Source organism: Osmerus eperlanus, chromosome 15, assembly GCF_963692335.1.
Source record: "Osmerus eperlanus chromosome 15, fOsmEpe2.1, whole genome shotgun sequence".
Lineage (NCBI taxonomy): Eukaryota > Metazoa > Chordata > Actinopteri > Osmeriformes > Osmeridae > Osmerus > Osmerus eperlanus.
This window is the reverse complement of record NC_085032.1, coordinates 4,312,302-4,330,790: the sequence shown is the minus strand read 5'-3', so window position 1 is coordinate 4,330,790 and position 18,489 is coordinate 4,312,302. Positions and strand designations below refer to the sequence as shown.

The following is an 18,489-nucleotide window of genomic DNA, read 5'->3' as shown; positions in this document are numbered from 1 at the left end:
ATTCTGAAAGAGTTGAGATCATTATTTTCGCTAGCAAGATCTCATTCGATTATTAATTTCCATTAAGCCTATACCAGCAGGCACATTTAAAGAAATGTGATCTGATTGATTGGGGTAATGAGGCACTTATACATTTCCCCAAAACTTTCGCATTTAGCTTATTGGCAATTCTTTTGCCAAGCTGCTTGTCTTGCTCTGGCAGCGGTGGCGGTGTTTGACTTAGCCATGATAATATGCTTATTGTCTTCGTAGAGACTCATTATAATAGTTTGCTCGGATGGCGAGAATAGCCTATCACCGCTCTCTCTTTCGTCTTTTCCGCCATCATACCGTTAGAAAATGGTTTTGGTGATCGACCTTTACTGCCTTTTGAAGTAGGACGTGCACGTGCAATTTCCCTGATAAGTTTAGCCTGATTGAAATTAACCACATGATTTGGATGCGGATCAGCCGTTGACAAACCGATATTTGCTGTTCTCACTCATCTCGCTAATGTTAACGGGCTAAAGGGACAATTGATTAACTTAGCTTCAACCCTTACGACGAACGGGGCCCAGGTGGATGGTTTTGCTAACATTTTAAGTCTGTATGTAAAGTTAGTGCTATTAGCTCTACAGTACCTCTCAGCTTTTCTACGAAGTGCTCTATTGTGATGGACATTATTAAGTATGATCATCTTGTTGTGCTAGTGCTAATACAGGACTATGTATAAGAGTGAGTTTGTTTGTGGTGGCTCTGCTCACCATTTTCAAGGGGTGAGAAAGTCCTGATAAAAAAAGCATAATTAAAGGCAGGATAGGTAAGTTTTGCGAACCTAGCAAATTTAGCTAACATTTGGAAGGATTCATACAAAATATCCCACCCCCTCCCTTAAAAGCCACTCCTCCAAAACACATGAACGCGTTGCCTGACTATTGCCGGTAGGAAGGTAGACAGACAGACAAGTAGCCTGTCCAATCATTGCATTTGGTCCAAATGCCATCCAATCATTAATGCCGGTCCGACCTTGATGATTGGTCATGTTTATTACAATCCTGCAATGCCCACAGATACCGGATTGATTTAATTTTACTGTCTAACCTTTAGATGTAGTGGTTGCTATCAGGATGTGAGTCTATTTCAGAAAATATGACAAAAAGGCTTCTCAACAACATTACCCGCCCTGCCTTTAACCCTTGTGTTATCTTCGGGTCATTCTGACCCATCAGTCATTGTGACCCACCGTCGTATTGCGACAAATTTACCGCATACAAAGACAAAGTGAAGCATTTTCTTTTAACAGCTAGGCTGTCTCAGACCCCCCACATTGCAAAGGTTAAAAGAAAATTATTTTAATTTGTTTTTGTATTGGGTAAAATTGGGTAAACACAACGATGGTTTGTTATGAACCTTTGGGTCATGTGACCCGAAGGCAGCACGAGGGTTAAGTTAAAATGCAGAATTACAAAAGAGATGTCACCTGAATACATATGAAAACAGAATGCAAGTGTTGTACTGTTGTTTAGGGTGAATCTCTAACAACTTGAGAGTGAACCACACCTGTCTAAACCTAGTAGTCACCATGTTGGATAGCATGGAACCAACACTAACGTTTATGCCATAAAGCTATCAAGCCCATTTAATGAAAAGCTTACACAGTAATCATTTACCAAGTCTAATGCTACAAATGGTAGCATCATTAGCTGAGATAGGATCAACCATCTGTGATTCATTTCTTCCTGGATGGATTTACATTTAGTCATTTAGCAGACGCTCTTATCCAGAGCGACTTAAAGTAAGTACAGGGATATTCTCCCCGAGGCAAGTAGGGTGAAGTGCCTTGCCCAAGGACACAACGTCATTTGGCACGGCCGGGAATCAAACCGGCAACGGATGATGTTTTAGTGACTAGTAAGCTAGTGCATTAATGCAATGTGCAACCGGCAACGGATGACGTTTTAGTGACAAGTAAGCTAGTGCATTAATGCAATGTGCTGGCCCTGGCTTAGAGGGTCATCAAAATGTGATTATCACAGGACAACATTTTATCCCAAAACATTTCTTTCTCACAGCACTCGATTGGAAACCAGGACATTTGTTTTGGTTCCATGTTTGTGGAAAGCTCCAGAATAAATCAACGTCTTTGTATTGGGTATGGAAATAACATCCTGTATCCATTATGAGGTTTGTTTTTAAGGAAACGGTTAGATCTGATGCAGATTGAGTTTTTTTTGCCTCCATTGGTATTTTATATTTTGGTATTTGTCGGTATGTATTGTTGGTGAAGTTAAAAAGATTGTCTCAGTTATTGATGGGTAAAATTTTCTTTGAACATTGAGAGGGGCAAGCACCTTAGTAGGCTGGTCCAAACAATCTTTTTAAGGTAACTGAAGTATTTAGTAAACCATGTCAAGAACTCTGTCCAGAGGTGTGAATGGCATCCTTGTTACAATCCCTTTTTGTATCTGATGCCCTCCTTTCTCTGCACTCTCCTTTTGGTGATGATCAAAAGGGGGTATGCGTTAGGGAGGACATGGAAAGGAATGTACATGTTGGAACCAAGATAGTGACTCAGCACCAGTGATATACAACCTGGGTTGACCTCTGCAGTCTCCAAGCTAGGTGGATGTGACCAGGGCTTTGTAAAAAGTGACAGTCCTTCAATGAAACATCACACCCAACTGGGGCAAAACCTAACAAACTTGGCTGTCCACTTAGTGCTCTGGTTATTTTTTCTTTTTCTTTTCTCACTTGCTTTGGGTGTCAGGTGACGGATCTCTCTTGGCTGTGGACATTGTGGACACTGAAAGCGAACGGAGTTCAAGGGACGACAGTCTGTCAGTCTCATCTGTCATCATCTAACTCAAAGGTGGATCAGATAAGCAGTGTTAGTCTGAAGATTTTCTGTTGTAATCTGTCCCTATCAAGATTAAATAGATAGTTTAGCGTTAGCAATGAGGACAATTACATTTTTTATCAAGCACGGTCAGATTGAATTGATTTTGGTTCCTTTCTTTTTTAGATCCAATAACTTTAATCATACTGGTCTGATTGAATTACAGCATTGACTGAATTCTTCTTGACTTAATTGTGGCTCATGGAAGAATAATATTTCCACTGAAAATTATCTGACACTAGCCTCCCTCGTGTGCATTTTAATGAAAATGTTGTGTTTCCTGTGTTAACACTTCTGTTTAAATAATATTAAAACTTATTATCAGTAAGTACTAGTTGGTAAAATTGAACACTGTGAGAAGTTTAGTGTTGGGAAGAGGTGGCAAGCGCACATATGTAATAAATCCCCTTCAGCTTCCACTGTCAGCCCCATCCAAGCCAAGAACATGACAAAGGCATAGCTATAAAAAGTGTTTCAGCTTGTTTGAATATGAGCCTGGTTATTTTTCTCACAGTCAAGAGGAAGGTTTAGGACAAGGAAGTTACCACACCCCAGTCCACTACCAGAGAGAGAAGGGGGGGGGGGGTTGAGGAATAGAGAATGATAGAGGGGAGGGCTGGTTGTTTGACCAGTATGGGATGGGGGTTGGCAGGGGGGCGGTCAGACGCATTTCCTGTGTATGCGTCTGTTTACAACTGTTTCTATTGTGTGTGTGTGTGTGTGTGTTTGTTTGTTTTTGTGGGTGAGTGCTGGGTTTGTGTGTCAGCAAGTATCACTGCTCATCTTACTCTCCCAGCACAGCCGTATCAGGGGCAGTCATCACTGGCACACTGAGGTGGTCTCTGTCCTCTCACTCCCTCCTATTCCAACATAGTTTCTGCCTTCTGAATCATAACCCCAGGTAAGAACTGACTTTTGTTGAAGTATTCTATGCGCTACTATATGATATTGTTGATATTGTATTTGGCTTCATGAATGAAATAATTTTTATGTACATGCTTTTTTGTTCTTGAAGTTTAGATGTACTGTGTTTAGCTTTAAACAAAAATTCTAAGCTGTCACTTGTACTCAAGTAATAACAGGTCAGATCATCTTAAGTTAAATAAATTCATGGCAGAATTTCCTGCATATGTTTCATGTAAAAAAAACTAGCATATTTGTTTTCTTTGTTTTGTTTCTTTTACGCCACCTGTTGGTATGGAGGTCATGTGAATGTCTTGCATGGTCAGGGAGGGTGTTTCCTGGAGAAATAATCCTGCTGTGTGTCTGTGAATGGGAACATCCTGCAGTATGTGAACTATATTACCAGGGGGAAAGAATTGTATACAGTTACATACATGGAAGAAGACATGGCAGAATCCCAGATCTCCAAAATGACAAGGGTTCACTTCTTGGTGAACTCATGCATTTCTTGACAATCTTCCCTCATGAATAAATTAATCCCCTTAACCCTTGTGCTGCCTTCGGGTCACACGACCCAAAGGTTCATAACGAACCATCGTTGTGTTTACCCAATTTTACCCAATACAAAAACAAATAAAAATACTTTTCTTTTAACCTTTGCAATGTGGGGGGTCTGAGACAGCCCAACGGTTAAAAGAAAATGCTTCACTTTGTTTTTGTATGCGGTAAATTTGTCACAATACGACAGTGGGTCACAATGACTGATGGGTCAGAATGACCCGAAGATAACACAAGGGTTAAGGGACAGTGGGGGGGAGTATGAAGATTACGGTTTGGTAATGGTGATACAGATAATTTCATATAAATATAAAGACAAATAGCCAACATGCTGCTAATGCTGATAGATTAATGTAAGGTGGTCTGTCCTTCAACTCTCTAAGTGATGTAGATACAAGTATGTAGATGTAAAGACACAGAAGCCATGGGGGATAGGAAAAAGGGAATAATAGGTGGAGGGATGTGGGAGGTGGAGGGTTCGGGGAGGTATATTGAGACAATTAGAGGTTGCTGACAGTGATTGGTCACAGTCTTCAGAGTGTGGGATGCTTTTGCATTCCACAGTCAGGATTTTTATGCTCACTTTTCAGTCACCATTATTTATTTACCAATTTAACACCCATTCATTTCATTGTACATTCTCACATTGAGAAAGTAAGTCTAAAAACTATTTTTTTTATGTTATTTTACAAACTTAAAAAAAAACTTATGTGAATTAAAAAAGGACTTTTTCTTAGCCCACAGATTTTTTTCTGTGTATCTAACATGTTGGGGTGTGGTATGGGACATGCATAGGGTAAAGTGTGATGAAATTACCTTCATAACAGACATTGTACTATTGGAAAATGTGAAATTGATCCATGTCATCATAATGATAATGCCTGTCTGGTTTTACCGAGCCGGAAATAACAGTGCACTTTCTAGGCGAAAACATTTTTGTCACAAGTTACATAAGCTTTGTTCTCTAAACAGAAATACATATTGTCATACCAATATAATTCTGGCAGAGTTTCTCTCAGACAAATGAGCTATCCAATTGAGCTATAAGTCATCAATATTGTCGATGTTCAAAAGTAGGGGAACATTTGAGAAAAAGGGAAAGCATAATGGTTGTAGGTTTACAGAGGGACACTGCTGATGTACTTTGTCAGTGTTTAAGCAAGATGAAATGTATACAATGGGATATGAATCATTCACTTCATTAGGTGCACAATTTAGCTGCTCTACTCTACAGTCTACCAGAGGGTGGTGCTAATGGCAGACACTTCAGAAGCTCTGGGAAGACTAGTTTTGCTGATGGGAACCTGTTAGTTTAGCTTAGTAAAGACCTTCAATATATTTTGAGAATGGGATTTCAGAAGACAAGTTGATAGTCTTGTTGAGGCTTTTGGGGAGTTAGGGACTTATGTCCTTTTTGTATAATTTACTCTTTCTATCCTTGTTTCTCTCTTGCTCCTAATACTCCCTTATGGTAAGGCTGTGTGGGAGGGCTGACAAGCACTGTCAAGTGGTTGTTTGCCTTCCTGTCTGCGGTCACCTAGGCTTTACGACCACCGTTCTGTAATGTGCCTTCCCAACCTCGGCTCATTGGGCAAGGGTGACACAAAGTCATCTGCTGCTTTTGAGTGGCTTCCTGTCTTTGGTCAGCTGCGTTTATTACCAGCTTTCCCTAGCATATAGTAGGATAGCCACTGTTTCTTGTATCTATACAGTATAAAAACCAACTACTTTAGGGAACATAAGATCAGTCCTGCATCAAATGTTTTGTCATTTGTTGCTCATGGAAATACAGTGGATGTGACCACAGCCAGTTCCTGTGTTGACTTTTCTGAATGTTTTACAACCTGTGAATTTCTAAGTACTTTACTCTAGAATGAGTGCAGAATTTAAAGATTTTGAATATCATTTTTTAATATTGTATTATTTTAACAGTTATCATACTTAATATGAAACTGAAATGCATGAATGCACTGTCATGCACCTACAGTCATTTACTGTTCATTAACCATTAATTAATCATTAACGAATGAAAACGTTCTGAAAAGTGGTGACATCTGTGTCTGTGCTTTATCACGCTGGGTCTGTATAGGGCTCTCACAGATATTTTATTATTCTGTTGCCCTTGGCACTCTGACATCCTCTGTTCACAACAAAACCCACATCTGTAACTGATATTGTTTCTTGCTTTTATGCAGGACTGTTTTCTAAAGATTGCAACCACCGTAAAGCAAGAGAAAATGTAAGAAGCTTGATGTATAGATAATATATTTAAAGGAGCTTTAATTACATATACAAATAAAATGGCAAAAAGAAAAGTTGAAAACCCCAAATGTATGTCACTACTTGTGAATTTTACTTTCTATATGAAGTTATAACTTATTAACCTTCAACTTAGTTGTCAATATGTATGTATTTCAGAGAAAGAAAATAGAATTATAAAAATAAGTTTACAATGTGATTTTGTGGCATGTACTGTAGACATCATCTCAATGGTGTCTCAATAGTTCACACAATACAGCTGTATTGCATACAATGTTTAGAAATCTAAGGCATTTGAGGATTTGTTTTAATGTTGTTTTCAAATATTAAATCACGCCCTATCATAAAAAAAGTCAGCATTTTCTATTTCTTCTCAGTTAAGTAAGATACTTTCATTCAAATATAAGTGGTTTAGACCTTTTAGTAGCAGAGTTATAGCATTCCTCAAGCTTTTACTCATTACTACATCATCACACGCTAATGATGCACATTTCAAGCTCTGCCATTAAAAATAAACACTTTCAAGGAAGGGATTGAATTCATTTTTATCTCCATTTTACGTTCTGAACTTAATAACAAAGCCTCTGGCAAATTTTCCACAGAGCACAGGTTTGACTTTGTCACAGAGAAGTTTCCACAGAGCTGGTAACCTGCTGTCCTGTTTGTTTAGGTGTGTGCTGATTAGATATTCCCATGCTGGGTATTTCGGCACAGAGTGTGCTTTGAAACGTGACATGTCTTCACAGTAACTCAAGCAACTCTAGCTCTCTCTATCTTTTTTTCTACCCTCCCTCCTTCTCTCTACATTACATCCCCGACCATGGTATCTCGGTGTTTAATGGAGTTGTTATCCAGAGCACACACTTTGGCATGCAGTCTTCATTAACACAGGTTGTAACACACAACATAAATACACTCCTTCCGGGTACCGATTGTCCTTCCAGATGGACGGGCCATTCGATGAACATTGTACACTTTAACTGTTGCCTTTCATTAGCCAAGAGACATCTTAAAATCCAGACTGTCTGTGTAATGATGTTTCAAAAGGAGCGTTTATGGAATATTGAATAACATACAACATCTGTTTTTTGATGGCTTCTTGTTTTATTGAAAAAACATAAAGCTTTGGGACGAGCTTAATGTGCAGGTCTTTAATGAGCTGGTGTAGGGTAGAGCGCTTTCATGGCCGCTCATGTAGATTAGCGTTTATGGGCCATGTCTGTGGTAATGACTGCCCTTCCACTAGACTGTCTGTGACACTTTTTTGTGTGTATCTTTTATAGGAGTTGCCACAGAGGCCCCCTCGCTCCAAGGCCCAGTAATAGACACCTAGACGCATCCTTTTGACGGGGCCCACCAACCCATTTGAGCATCCCAAGACCAGTAAAAAACAAAAAGGGAAAATGGAGAACATAACATGGGGAGCGATGGAAGACATTCAGTTGAACTGCAGCATGTCCGGGAGGCATAATTTTATCTTCACCCTCATCCCTGTTGTCTACGGCTGTAACTTCGTCATTGGCGTTGTGGGAAACAGCATGGTGGTGGCAGTTATCTACCGCTACATGAAGTTGAAGACTGTTGCTAATGTTTTTGTACTCAACCTGGCAATATCTGACCTCACTTTCCTCATGACACTGCCTATGTGGGCCACCTTTACTGCCACAGGCTACCACTGGCCCTTCGGAGGCTTCCTGTGTCAGGCTAGTGCTGGCTTGGTCATATTTAATCTCTACACTAGTATTTTCTTCCTCACTGCCCTCAGTATTGACCGCTACCTCGCCATCGTACACCCAGTGGGCTCTCGTCAACACCGTACAGTAGTCTATGCCCGTATTACCTGTGTGCTGATCTGGCTCTTTGCCTTCCTGCTCAGTGTTCCCACGGCTTTGACCCGTGACATCATTCAGATCTCCAACACTACGGCGTGTGGCCGGCGTCTCCCAAACGGCCCCACTGCCTCACAAGGACTCAGCCACCTCCTATTGGCCATCAGCCTGATGAAGAGCCTGCTGGGCTTCCTTATCCCCTTCATGATCATCATTACCTGCTACTGCCTGATTGGACGAGCACTGCGTGGGGCAAGGAGCATCCAGAGGAGCAAGCGCTCACGAGATGACGAAGTGTTGCGGATGCTAGCGGCGGCGGTGCTAGCTTTCTTCCTGTGCTGGGCTCCCCATCAAGTGTTCCACTTTATGGATGTCCTGGCCCAGCTGAAGGTGCTGGAGAACTGCACCACACTAGACATCATCGACACAGCCATGCCCTTCACCATCTGTGTAGCCTACTTGAACAGCTGCGTCAACCCCATCCTCTACAGCTTTGTGGGGAACAACTTCCGGAAGAGTTTGTTACGTTTGCTGCGCTGCACCGCACCCACCACCGGAGCCCACCCTAGCATCACGTCCAAGATGAGTGTCCTCTCTTACCATGCTTCTGAGACACTAAACCTCACAGCCAAGACCAATATGGCAAATGTGAAATAAGAAAGTTCAGGGAGAGTGTCAGCTGTCCTTTTTCATTCTGCTCATCTACGTTTGTTTTCAGAGAATCATAGAGAGGAGACACTGTCGTTTTTAAAGCCCCAAATGTATGACCAAGCACTGGAAGAAACTAGCTGTACATTTCTTGAGTTTATGTTTTAACAGAAAGTAATTGACGGAAATACATAACTTTGGCAGTCTCAGTCCAGACGTCCTACATGACATTATAGTACTTGACTCAATACAGTTCAATGTCATTTCTGTCTGTATTTATAAACAACCTGGAACTTGCATGTAAACAACCTGGAACATACTGCCTGGGAGAAATATTCAATATTTGAGTTATTTTAAGGATACTCAAATATTTAGATGATTATTATGGCTTATTTTACCTACCAAACCAACTTGTTAGAGGATACCTTGTTTGACTTGTCTTCTGTATAAGTGTGATGTATGTAAAGGCACATTTTTCTGTGTTGTGTCTGTGAAAATAATGCACTCCGCATAATCCCAATGACAAATGAAGTTTGATTGTCCCAACACCAACTGTCTATATGTTTTGCTGCTTGTGATATCATTATTGCATTGTGGAAAATGTCTTTGTAATTAATTAGAAAAAATGGTCAGAGTTGACCTTAAATAAATCGTATTTACTAATGAACTGAAGGGCAGTGAATTTCATGACATTTAATTATGATAAAATGTATCTAATTACAGCTGTAAAGGTTATTATGAGTAAAAAGTTGATTTGAAAGGTGTTACAAGGTATGGGTGGAAATGTGGCAAAAGGGCAACTTACTTTTTGACTTTTTGCTTACACATACCCCCACATAACTTGTGGAGCTCAGCTTTATAGCAACAGAGTTACATAACTATGTAATTCATACATTGTTGCAGGTATTGATTTTTGTTCCATAGTAATTAAACAAATGGTAACAAAGTGTGATTGAAAATACTGCTAATTATATGAGGGTGCACATACTTTTCCCTAGTTTGATATATGGAACACTGTAAATATTTGAACCGGCATAAAGATAGGTTCAAGGCCTAGACAGCATATAACGCAAACACAATTTTCTGTGTCCGTTTGTCAATATGGTGTTTTAAAACCTATTCCTATTACATGTACAGTTAATGTTTGAAATAAAATATGAGCATAAATAAATAAAAATATAAAATACCAAAATACATATGCTTAGTTTAGTAATGTCATTACTGTGTATCATGTGTTTGCTTATCATCCATTTCCTGCATCATTGGGTCACAGAGAATCTGACTAACTTATTGTCAGAGGTAGTGAGTGTAAGATTAGACCCAGAGACCTGTGACTAAGACTGAAGATACACCCAAGCACTATATTAATGTAAATTATTATTAAAAGCTACACAAATAAAAAACAACAAAAGTTGTGAAACACCTAAATTTAGCAGGTGTAGATATCACTTGGGACACTGATAACACTGCTAAACGTAACATGTAGACCACAATCATTGGATTGGTGGAGAAGGAGAGAGTCAAAGGATTATAAGAGCAGTCCATTGGTAAGGTCTGTCACACAGACACCATGAACGTCCTTCTGCTTTTAGGCTTGGTGGCCGTTGCCTTGGCTGACGTGACTCGCTTCTATGGGTAAGAAAATAATCTTTGCTTCAATTAGTCCTTACTTAATAAGTAGCTTCAACTTGACACATTATATCCAAAACATATATAATGAAAAATCATGTTAAATGGTTGGTTAATGTTAAATTGGTGATTTTGTCTTATCTAAAATATTCTACATATTCTAATACTGATAATACAGCAATACGAAATTAGGGAGATTTTGTCTTTGTTTTTCCCTCACCAGGGAAAAAGTCTTCCGTCTGAAGCCTGTGCTTGACGAACATGTGATTCTCATTAAGGAGCTGGCCAGCAGTATAGAGGTATGAGACCTTGTCTATTCAGTCTGCGCTTAGCTCAGAGGTGCAATTCTCAACCTCTACAGGACTTCAAATTGTTCATTAAAGGTGATGGAATTGGACTGGCTTTCCCTGGTCATTATAGTAATTTGTTCCATATTCACCCGTGTCTGTGTAAGTGTGCCATCAGGTGGCACCTCTTCCCAAGCCATGTGTTACCCGATTCACAAAAATGTAATAAGGGTCTCTGACTGAAAAGCTTCATCCGCTAATTTTTTTACTTTTTTTACTGTCAAAAACGTACACTAATTTGAAGTTTCCCTCAGATATGTATTTCACTACCAGTAGCTGATAATTAATGTTTGAAAACAGTTTTGCTGTTTAAGTCTTTGTGTGTGGCGCCATCTGCAGGTTGATTTCTGGAGGCCCGAAAGTGTTGAGTTGGTGACCATTGACATCAATGTGGACATCCATGTCCCTGCTGCTCACACTGACATGGTGTTCACCATGCTGCAGCAGAGTGGCATGGAGCACGAGTATGGCTTATTCATTTACTTACATATATCTTGATAATAATATAAACATACTTCCCATTTAATGAAGAACTCACATGACTTTGTCATGTGAACATTTTATACAATGATCTCTTCTTTTAACTATTCATCAACTACATTAGTATTGTAATTCTCAAGGAAATAACAAATAATGATGTTATAATAGTTCAGTCACACTAAAGTGATCGGGATGCCCCATGCGTGCTCTCAGGGTCATGATTGAGGATCTGCAGGCCACCATTGATGCCCAGATGGATAATAAGGACATTTCTCCCAGGAGCCATAGTTACACCAAATATAATACCTTGGACGATGTAAGAAACACAACCACATGCCATGCTATTTCTCATTGCTTTCTCTCTAACATCCACTGTCCCTTTTTGATATGTAATTCTCCTTGCTTGGTTATTCAGGTTGAGGCTTGGATTTCCTCCATCTCCTCTTCCAATCCTGACCTGGTTAGTAAGCAGGTGATCGGAAACAGCTACGAGGGACGTCCCATGACCCTCCTTAAGGTAACCATTACAAGTTGCTCAGGTTTCAGCATTCTGCATTTATTCAAATTGATTGAATTTTTGAGACTGCAAAAAAACATGCTCACAAAGGAAACAAAAACTATATTGTGTGGAGTTCAATGAATCTTTTATCTAGTGAGATAAAATAAAAGAATATATAATATTGGATGCACCAACAACAATCAACAAACAATGAATCTCCCCCAAACCAGATTGGTAAAAAGTCCAGCTCCAGCAAGCCCTCTATCTTCCTTGACTGTGGTATCCACGCGAGGGAGTGGATTTCCCCTGCTTTCTGCCAATGGTTTGTTAAGGAGGTGAGATTTGTACGAGTATAATACAAACTATAGATTAAATGATTTTAACAGTTGAACAAAGTGGCAGGTAAGTATTCAAATTTTCCTGTGATTTGCAGGCTTTGTCCACCTATGGCAGTGACACTCAAATGACGAGCCTGCTCAACCAGATGGATGTCTTTGTTCTTCCCGTATTCAACATTGATGGATATGACTACACTCACAAGAGAGTATGTTTCTATTACATTATCTACATTTTCCTGTAAGTGGAGTGTTGAGAAGGTAGAGACAGACTGCAGTCTGTCTGTTCAGAAAGTGGTAGTTTCTGAACAGAAACTGTCCCAATGTTTGATTTTATAGAATAGCTGAAAACCTGGAGTCCAAATTTTTTACTAATTACGTGGGGAAATGACTCATACTAAAACGGCAAAATGACTCATCTTTGTTGTTAGTTTTTATTGAGAAGATGTGTGTGTTTGAACCAACAGGACAGGATGTGGAGGAAGACCCGCTCCAGGTCATCTGGATCCAGCTGTTATGGCGCTGACCCCAACAGGAACTGGAACGCTGGCTGGTGTAGTAAGTAGAGAGAAAAAACTCATTCGTCAAAACTCTATGTCTAAGACACAAAAGTAGGTACTTTACAAATAACTGTCAAAGCATGTAACATGAACCAATGACTCCTGACAACAAAAATTATGTTTTTCTTTAAATCAGTCCAATAATTTTGTTTTTCCATATTTTATGGATTATGCTCAGATCACCTTTTTAGATTACCCAAGATCTTTAATTTAAGGTCTCACATAAAATGTCAAATTAGCTACTGGAGCGTCCAGCAACCCCTGCAGCGATACCTTCTGCGGCTCCAAGCCCGAGTCTGAGATTGAGGTCAAGAACGTAGCTGATTTCATCCGCAAAAACAAGTCCATCATCAAGGCCTATCTCACCATCCACTCCTACTCTCAACTGCTGCTCTTCCCATACTCCTACACCTTCCAGCTGGCCGAGCACCACAGCGAGCTGGTCAGTAACCTCGCGTCATGAACTTTGAGGGAAACTGGGGAGGCAAAGTAACAGAGGGCAAACGTAACCATACATACAATCATAAAACACACAGGAAAGAAAGTTCACCGATCCTCAACATATTCTAATTGAAGTGCTCCCTCTACCTTGATAAGGATATGTGCATTCCTTTTAATGATCTACATTCTGAGACATATTTATGAATGCAGGTTCGAAAGACGAAGGCCTTTTATTTCTAGATTCAGGGAGTCAGGTGGCTGAGCGGTTAGAGAATCGGGCTAGTAATCAGAAGGTCTCTGGTTTGATTCCTGGCTGTGTCAAATGACGTTGTGTCCTTGGGCAAGGCACTTCACCCTACTTGACTCAGGGGGAATGTCCCTGTACTTACTGTAAGTCGCTCTGGATAAGAGCGTCATGTAGATTTATTTTTTCTTAATAAACAATTAAATATAATTGATGTAAAGGCACACATATAAATTCTGGCATATGCTTATCATGCATGACCATCAGAATACAAAACAACAAACTGGCTGATGAAACAATGAGTACAGCTATAGTTTAGGTAGTAATAGTAGATAGTATAGGTACTCAGTAGCCCCCACATACAGTTACAATTTCCCTCTTGCCCGTAGACAAATGTAACATCTGACTTCCTGTAGTCAAACTAACAATGTGACTATACTGTAAATGTTTGTTGACATTTAAAGGCACCTCGTACACTGTCTATTGTTGCTAATGCTAATGGTATTTAAAAGAACTGTGACATATTTTGAAGAAATCTAAGAAACCCTAGAGCAGGGGTTCTTAAACTTTTTGGGGCCAGGGACCCCTTACAGAGGTGAACATTTTCCAAGGACCCCACCATGATCGTAACACCCATTCAGCATACCCTTTGTGCTCTTGGACACAATATGCTTATTTTATTGGTGCAAATGGTCCCCATCTGTCGATTATAATATATGTTTCACTTTTTCTAAACAGAATGAAAACTCTTTTTAAATTATGTGGTTACTCCTTAGTCAAAAATCTCTTTCACTTATGAGTCATTTCCAAACCTCTCTCTCTCTCTCTCTCTCCCCCTCCAGATGAGCGTGGCTGAGGGAGCCTCCGAGGCCCTGCGTAGTTTACATGGTACCCGCTACACCAGTGGCCCTGGTGCTGCCACCATCTGTGAGTGTCAACGTTTTCTACCCTGGATTCAGACAGTTTACAAGCACATCATGAATCCTTTAACAGAGTAGATAGTACTGTATGCTGTAAGCAGCAACACTATTTTTGAGTCATTATACAGTATATAGTATGCAATGTTACGTGAAGTTCATGATATGAAATATGTTCAAGTGTCAAGTTTGTAACAAGTACAAGAATGGGTAGGCTACAATATATTCTTGGTCCTGTTCCTTTCGTAGCGCAAATAAATAACTTTCAATCCAATGTGAACTAAACATTCCTATAAACATTATAGTAAGAGCAAAACATTTCCATAAAGAGTCTGTGTAGTCCTGCAGACCTGTTCTGGCACAATCATTTGAATAAGTCTGAGTCTGACAGTATTTTCTGAAATGCCATGCCCTACTGTCTCTGTTCGAAGATCCTGCTGCTGGAGGTTCAGATGACTGGGCCTATGACCTGGGAGTGAAGTATTCCTTTACCTTTGAGCTGCGTGACACTGGCCGTTACGGCTTCCTGCTACCTGTGTCTCAGATTACTCCCACCTGTGAGGAGACCATGCTGGCTGTCAAGTACATCACTTCCTACGTGCAGAAGAACCTTTACTAAAGAGGGGGTGTAGTCCCCCTCACCTTCTCTCTACCCTCACTCTCTGCCCCTGCACCTGACATGATATCAACGGTTACAATGTGCCAAATATTTGTAACTAACTATGAATTTCAGAAGGAGTACAAACAATAAAGGTGTTTTCAATCTCAGAATGTGCTCAATCTTTCAAAACAATTTGTACCGACACAAACGTGTCGAGCGTGGCTTCAAATGGGCAAAAACCAAGTGATCACCTGTCGAAGGTCGAAGTCACACGAGCAGCTGAGACAAACGGCGTTTTATTCAAACGCTTAAAAATACATCAGAAATCACTAATATTCGTAGGTTATAGACGTGGGAGTCAGGTGGCTGAGCGGTTAGGGAAGCGGGCTTGTAATCAGAAGGTTGCCAGTTCGATTCCCGGCCGTGCCAGATGACGATGTGTCCTTGGGCAAGGCACTTCACCCTACTTGCCTCGGGGGAATGTCCCTGTACTTACTGTAAGTCGCTCTGGATAAGATCGTCTGCTAAATGACTAAATGTAAATAGACAGGGGCGCAAAAAGTGGGTATGCGCTATATGCGGCGCATAGGGGCGCAGCTCCATGGGGGCGCCAAAGCGATGGTGAAAAATAATAAATGTAAAAAAAAAATAAAAAAAAATGTTTCAATATTTAGCTTCTGTTGTGCGTTTCTGCATTTCCTCAATGTTATATAACATTTTAGAGTACTAACAGGCTAGAGTAGGCGCCCTATCTCATAAGACTCCGTCATAGAATTTTGAAATAGAAGAGGGAGAGGGGGCGCCGTGAGCGCTGAGCGAAGATGGATAAAGCAAAAAAGCTGTTGGGGGAGAAAAATAGAAAAAGAAAGAGGGAAAGGGAGATGACATGTTGAGGGATGCAACAGCAATTGAATACGTGGATGGTGAAAGCCAAAAGGTAGGATTTTAAGTGTCACGTCTGTGCTTGAAGGCTTGCAAATATTCATGTTAACAGCTAGCGTTTGCTAACACTGGGAATGTAGCAGCCAAATTGGGGTTTAAGGCTAGTTTAGAATATGCAAAAACGAGGTTGCTGAGCTGAAAACTGGAAAATAAAAAGTAGCATCGTGTACAATAAATGACAAGAATCTGGAAAACATAACTAATGCAATAACTCTGGTTTACCATCATGCATCAAGCTAGATACCAATTGGTATCTAGCTTGATGCATGGAGGCTTGCAAATATTCATGTTAACAGACTGTTCTCAGATTAGCTAACGCTAGTGTTTTCTAACACTAGCAGCTGAAGTGGGGTTTACGGCTATCTTAATGCAAACCAATGTTTATGATAGCAAGATTTAGATTTTGGTTAAACCCTATGGTACCAATCCCATGCATAACATATCTCAATTTTATTAAGATAAAATAACAACTGGTAAATATAAGGTAGCCTGCACAATAAATGACAAGAAGCTGGAAAACATAACTTGTGCAAAAACTCTGGTTTACCATGGAATCAATAATATATTCAGTTTTACCATTAGCTGTTCATATTATCTGTGCTGTCAGACATACAGGCTATAGCGTTAGTTACATCTGTTGGGTGACATGGAAGCTGTAATTACAGGGTCACATATCTCTTTCTGTCTGTGCTAAGTTGCTCTCCATATTTGTACTTTTTAAAACAGCAGCACAACCTTACTGCATAATAGTTGTCTTATCTGATGCTATCACTAGGCTGATTTAAGAAATGAATGTAGGCTGCTATATTTAACAGTGAGTTCATTTCATTCAGGTGTGAGGATGGTGGATCAGGAAAGACAGGGGAGGACAACAGGTAGGTCTAACATTAGGTGGAAGTGTAGGGGGAGCCACTTGATACCAACAGATTAATTTCTTAATATTATTAATATGGAAAAACTCATATGGAAAATCTATTACATAATGTTTTTTTGACAATGTGTGTTAGTGGAGAAGAACACAGGCAAGTGAATGAGACAGACATGATGTCGGCGATGGCAAGTAGAGATGAGGCCAGTGATGACATCAGGTAGGAGTTCTAAATGTCCAGTATGGTTTGAAGTTCTGTTGACCAACCTATTCACTGTGTCCCTTTTGGGGGTAAAATTGTGCAGACAGAGATGGAAAGCCACTCACCACTGAGGAGGAATTGGGGGAGAATGTGGAACAGATAGGTGAAGATGAGGTGTAAGAGAATGTGGAACAGAGAGGTGAAGATGAGGTGGAAGTGAATGTGGAACAGATAGGTGAAGATGAGGTGGAAGAGAATGTGGAACAGAGAGGTGAAGAGGAGAGGGCTGAGACAAGGCCTTACTCAGAAGATCCATCTGACTGGCCACCACCACACCAGATTGAGGACTCGTTTAGGCAGTGTATGGTTGAGAATGGCCCACAGAAATGTCCTGATGGGCCGTATCCAAGATCAGACAAGAGCAGAAGGTGTTTTTCCAAAGCATACTGTTTTCGTTCAATGTCCAATGGAGAAAAAGTGCAGCGGGATTGGTTACTGTACTCCAAAAGTACGAATAAAGTTTATTGTTTTGTATGTAAGCTTTTTGGTGGAGCTAGAGTTGTTGACACACGCTTTGTGGTGGGGTACAATAACTGGCAGTGTCTTTCAAAAACGCTGCAGCACCATGAAACCAGTGGTTATCACATAAATGCTTATCTGTTGTGGAACGAATTAGCATCCCGCTTACGCCTTGGTAAAACCATTGACAGAACATTGCAAAGAGCCATAGATGCTGAAAAGGCACACTGGAGAAGTGTGTTAATGAGAGTGATCGACTGCATACTCTTCCTTGCAGAAAGGAACTTGCCACTGAGGGGGAAGAATGCTAAGTTAGGAGATCCTAAAAATGGGTGTCCTTGAGGTCATAGCACAATATGATGTCACACTAGCAGAGCATCTCAGAAAGGTAGCCTCTGAAGAAACCACAGGATATCTTTCCTGGTGCATTCCAAATGAATTTTTAGATTCAATTTCAGCGTGTGTACTTGTTAAAATTTGTGCCCAGGTCAAAGCCTCCAAGTACTTTGCAGTGGAGTTGGATTGCACACCTGACATTTCAAAGCAGGAGCAGGCCTCAGTAATAATCCGGTATGTTCATACAGACGACAACAAGAATGCCACCATCAATGAGTCTTTTGTTGGCTTCACAGTCGGACACAACTGGTAAAGGCCTCACAGAAACACTGACTGGGGTGCTGGATAATCTGGGTTTGGAGTTGGCTAACTGTAGGGGGCAGAGCTATGACAATGGCTCAAATATGAGGGGTATACACAAGGGTGTGCAAGCATTGGTGCAGCAGAAGTGTCCAGAGGCACTATTCATCCCCTGCTGTAGCCACAGTCTGAACCTC

The 18,489-nt window shown here is 40.5% G+C and overlaps 2 protein-coding genes and 1 long non-coding RNA gene across 5 annotated transcripts in view; all 3 read left to right on the top strand.

Annotated features, from left to right (window-relative positions):
* The window catches only part of cpb1 (carboxypeptidase B1 (tissue)), a 490,881-nt gene extending 475,586 nt beyond the window's left edge, over nt 1-15,295 (top strand). The window contains exons 1-11 of one of the 2 annotated variants that reach the window (XM_062479041.1): nt 10,561-10,707; nt 10,925-11,000; nt 11,388-11,512; nt 11,742-11,844; nt 11,944-12,045; nt 12,258-12,362; nt 12,461-12,571; nt 12,830-12,920; nt 13,162-13,364; nt 14,450-14,534; nt 14,956-15,295. In XM_062479041.1, coding sequence (XP_062335025.1) covers nt 10,643-10,707; nt 10,925-11,000; nt 11,388-11,512; nt 11,742-11,844; nt 11,944-12,045; nt 12,258-12,362; nt 12,461-12,571; nt 12,830-12,920; nt 13,162-13,364; nt 14,450-14,534; nt 14,956-15,143 — 1,254 coding nt within the window. In that variant the 5' untranslated portion in view covers nt 10,561-10,642 and the 3' untranslated portion in view covers nt 15,144-15,295. Of the gene's footprint in view, nt 1-10,560; nt 10,708-10,924; nt 11,001-11,387; nt 11,513-11,741; nt 11,845-11,943; nt 12,046-12,257; nt 12,363-12,460; nt 12,572-12,829; nt 12,921-13,161; nt 13,365-14,449; nt 14,535-14,955 lie in introns of those variants that run through there. The other variant, XM_062479042.1, reaches the window with a different exon arrangement.
* agtr1b (angiotensin II receptor, type 1b) lies at nt 3,666-10,227 on the top strand. 2 transcript variants are annotated; one of them, XM_062480160.1, is made up of 3 exons: nt 3,666-3,776; nt 6,532-6,575; nt 7,879-10,227. In XM_062480160.1, the coding sequence occupies exon 3, from the start codon at nt 7,999-8,001 to the stop codon at nt 9,079-9,081; it is 1,083 nt and encodes a 360-aa protein (XP_062336144.1). In that variant the 5' UTR covers nt 3,666-3,776; nt 6,532-6,575; nt 7,879-7,998; the 3' UTR covers nt 9,082-10,227. The 2 variants fall into 2 exon arrangements, with proteins under 2 accessions (XP_062336144.1, XP_062336143.1); XM_062480159.1 differs by lacking the exon at nt 6,532-6,575 and having other exon boundaries at nt 3,674-3,776.
* Nucleotides 15,296-15,893: 598 nt separating the features above from the next.
* Nucleotides 15,894-17,138, top strand: LOC134035312 (uncharacterized). The gene is made up of 3 exons (XR_009932345.1): nt 15,894-16,062; nt 16,901-16,942; nt 17,083-17,138. It is a non-coding gene; the product is annotated as an uncharacterized LOC134035312 (long non-coding RNA).
* Nucleotides 17,139-18,489: the final 1,351 nt, after the last annotated feature.

Excerpts from the sequence above, each read along its gene's own strand:
- agtr1b (XM_062480160.1), top strand. The coding sequence starts at position 7,999 with ATGGAGAACATAACATGGGGAGCGATGGAAGACATTCAGTTGAACTGC.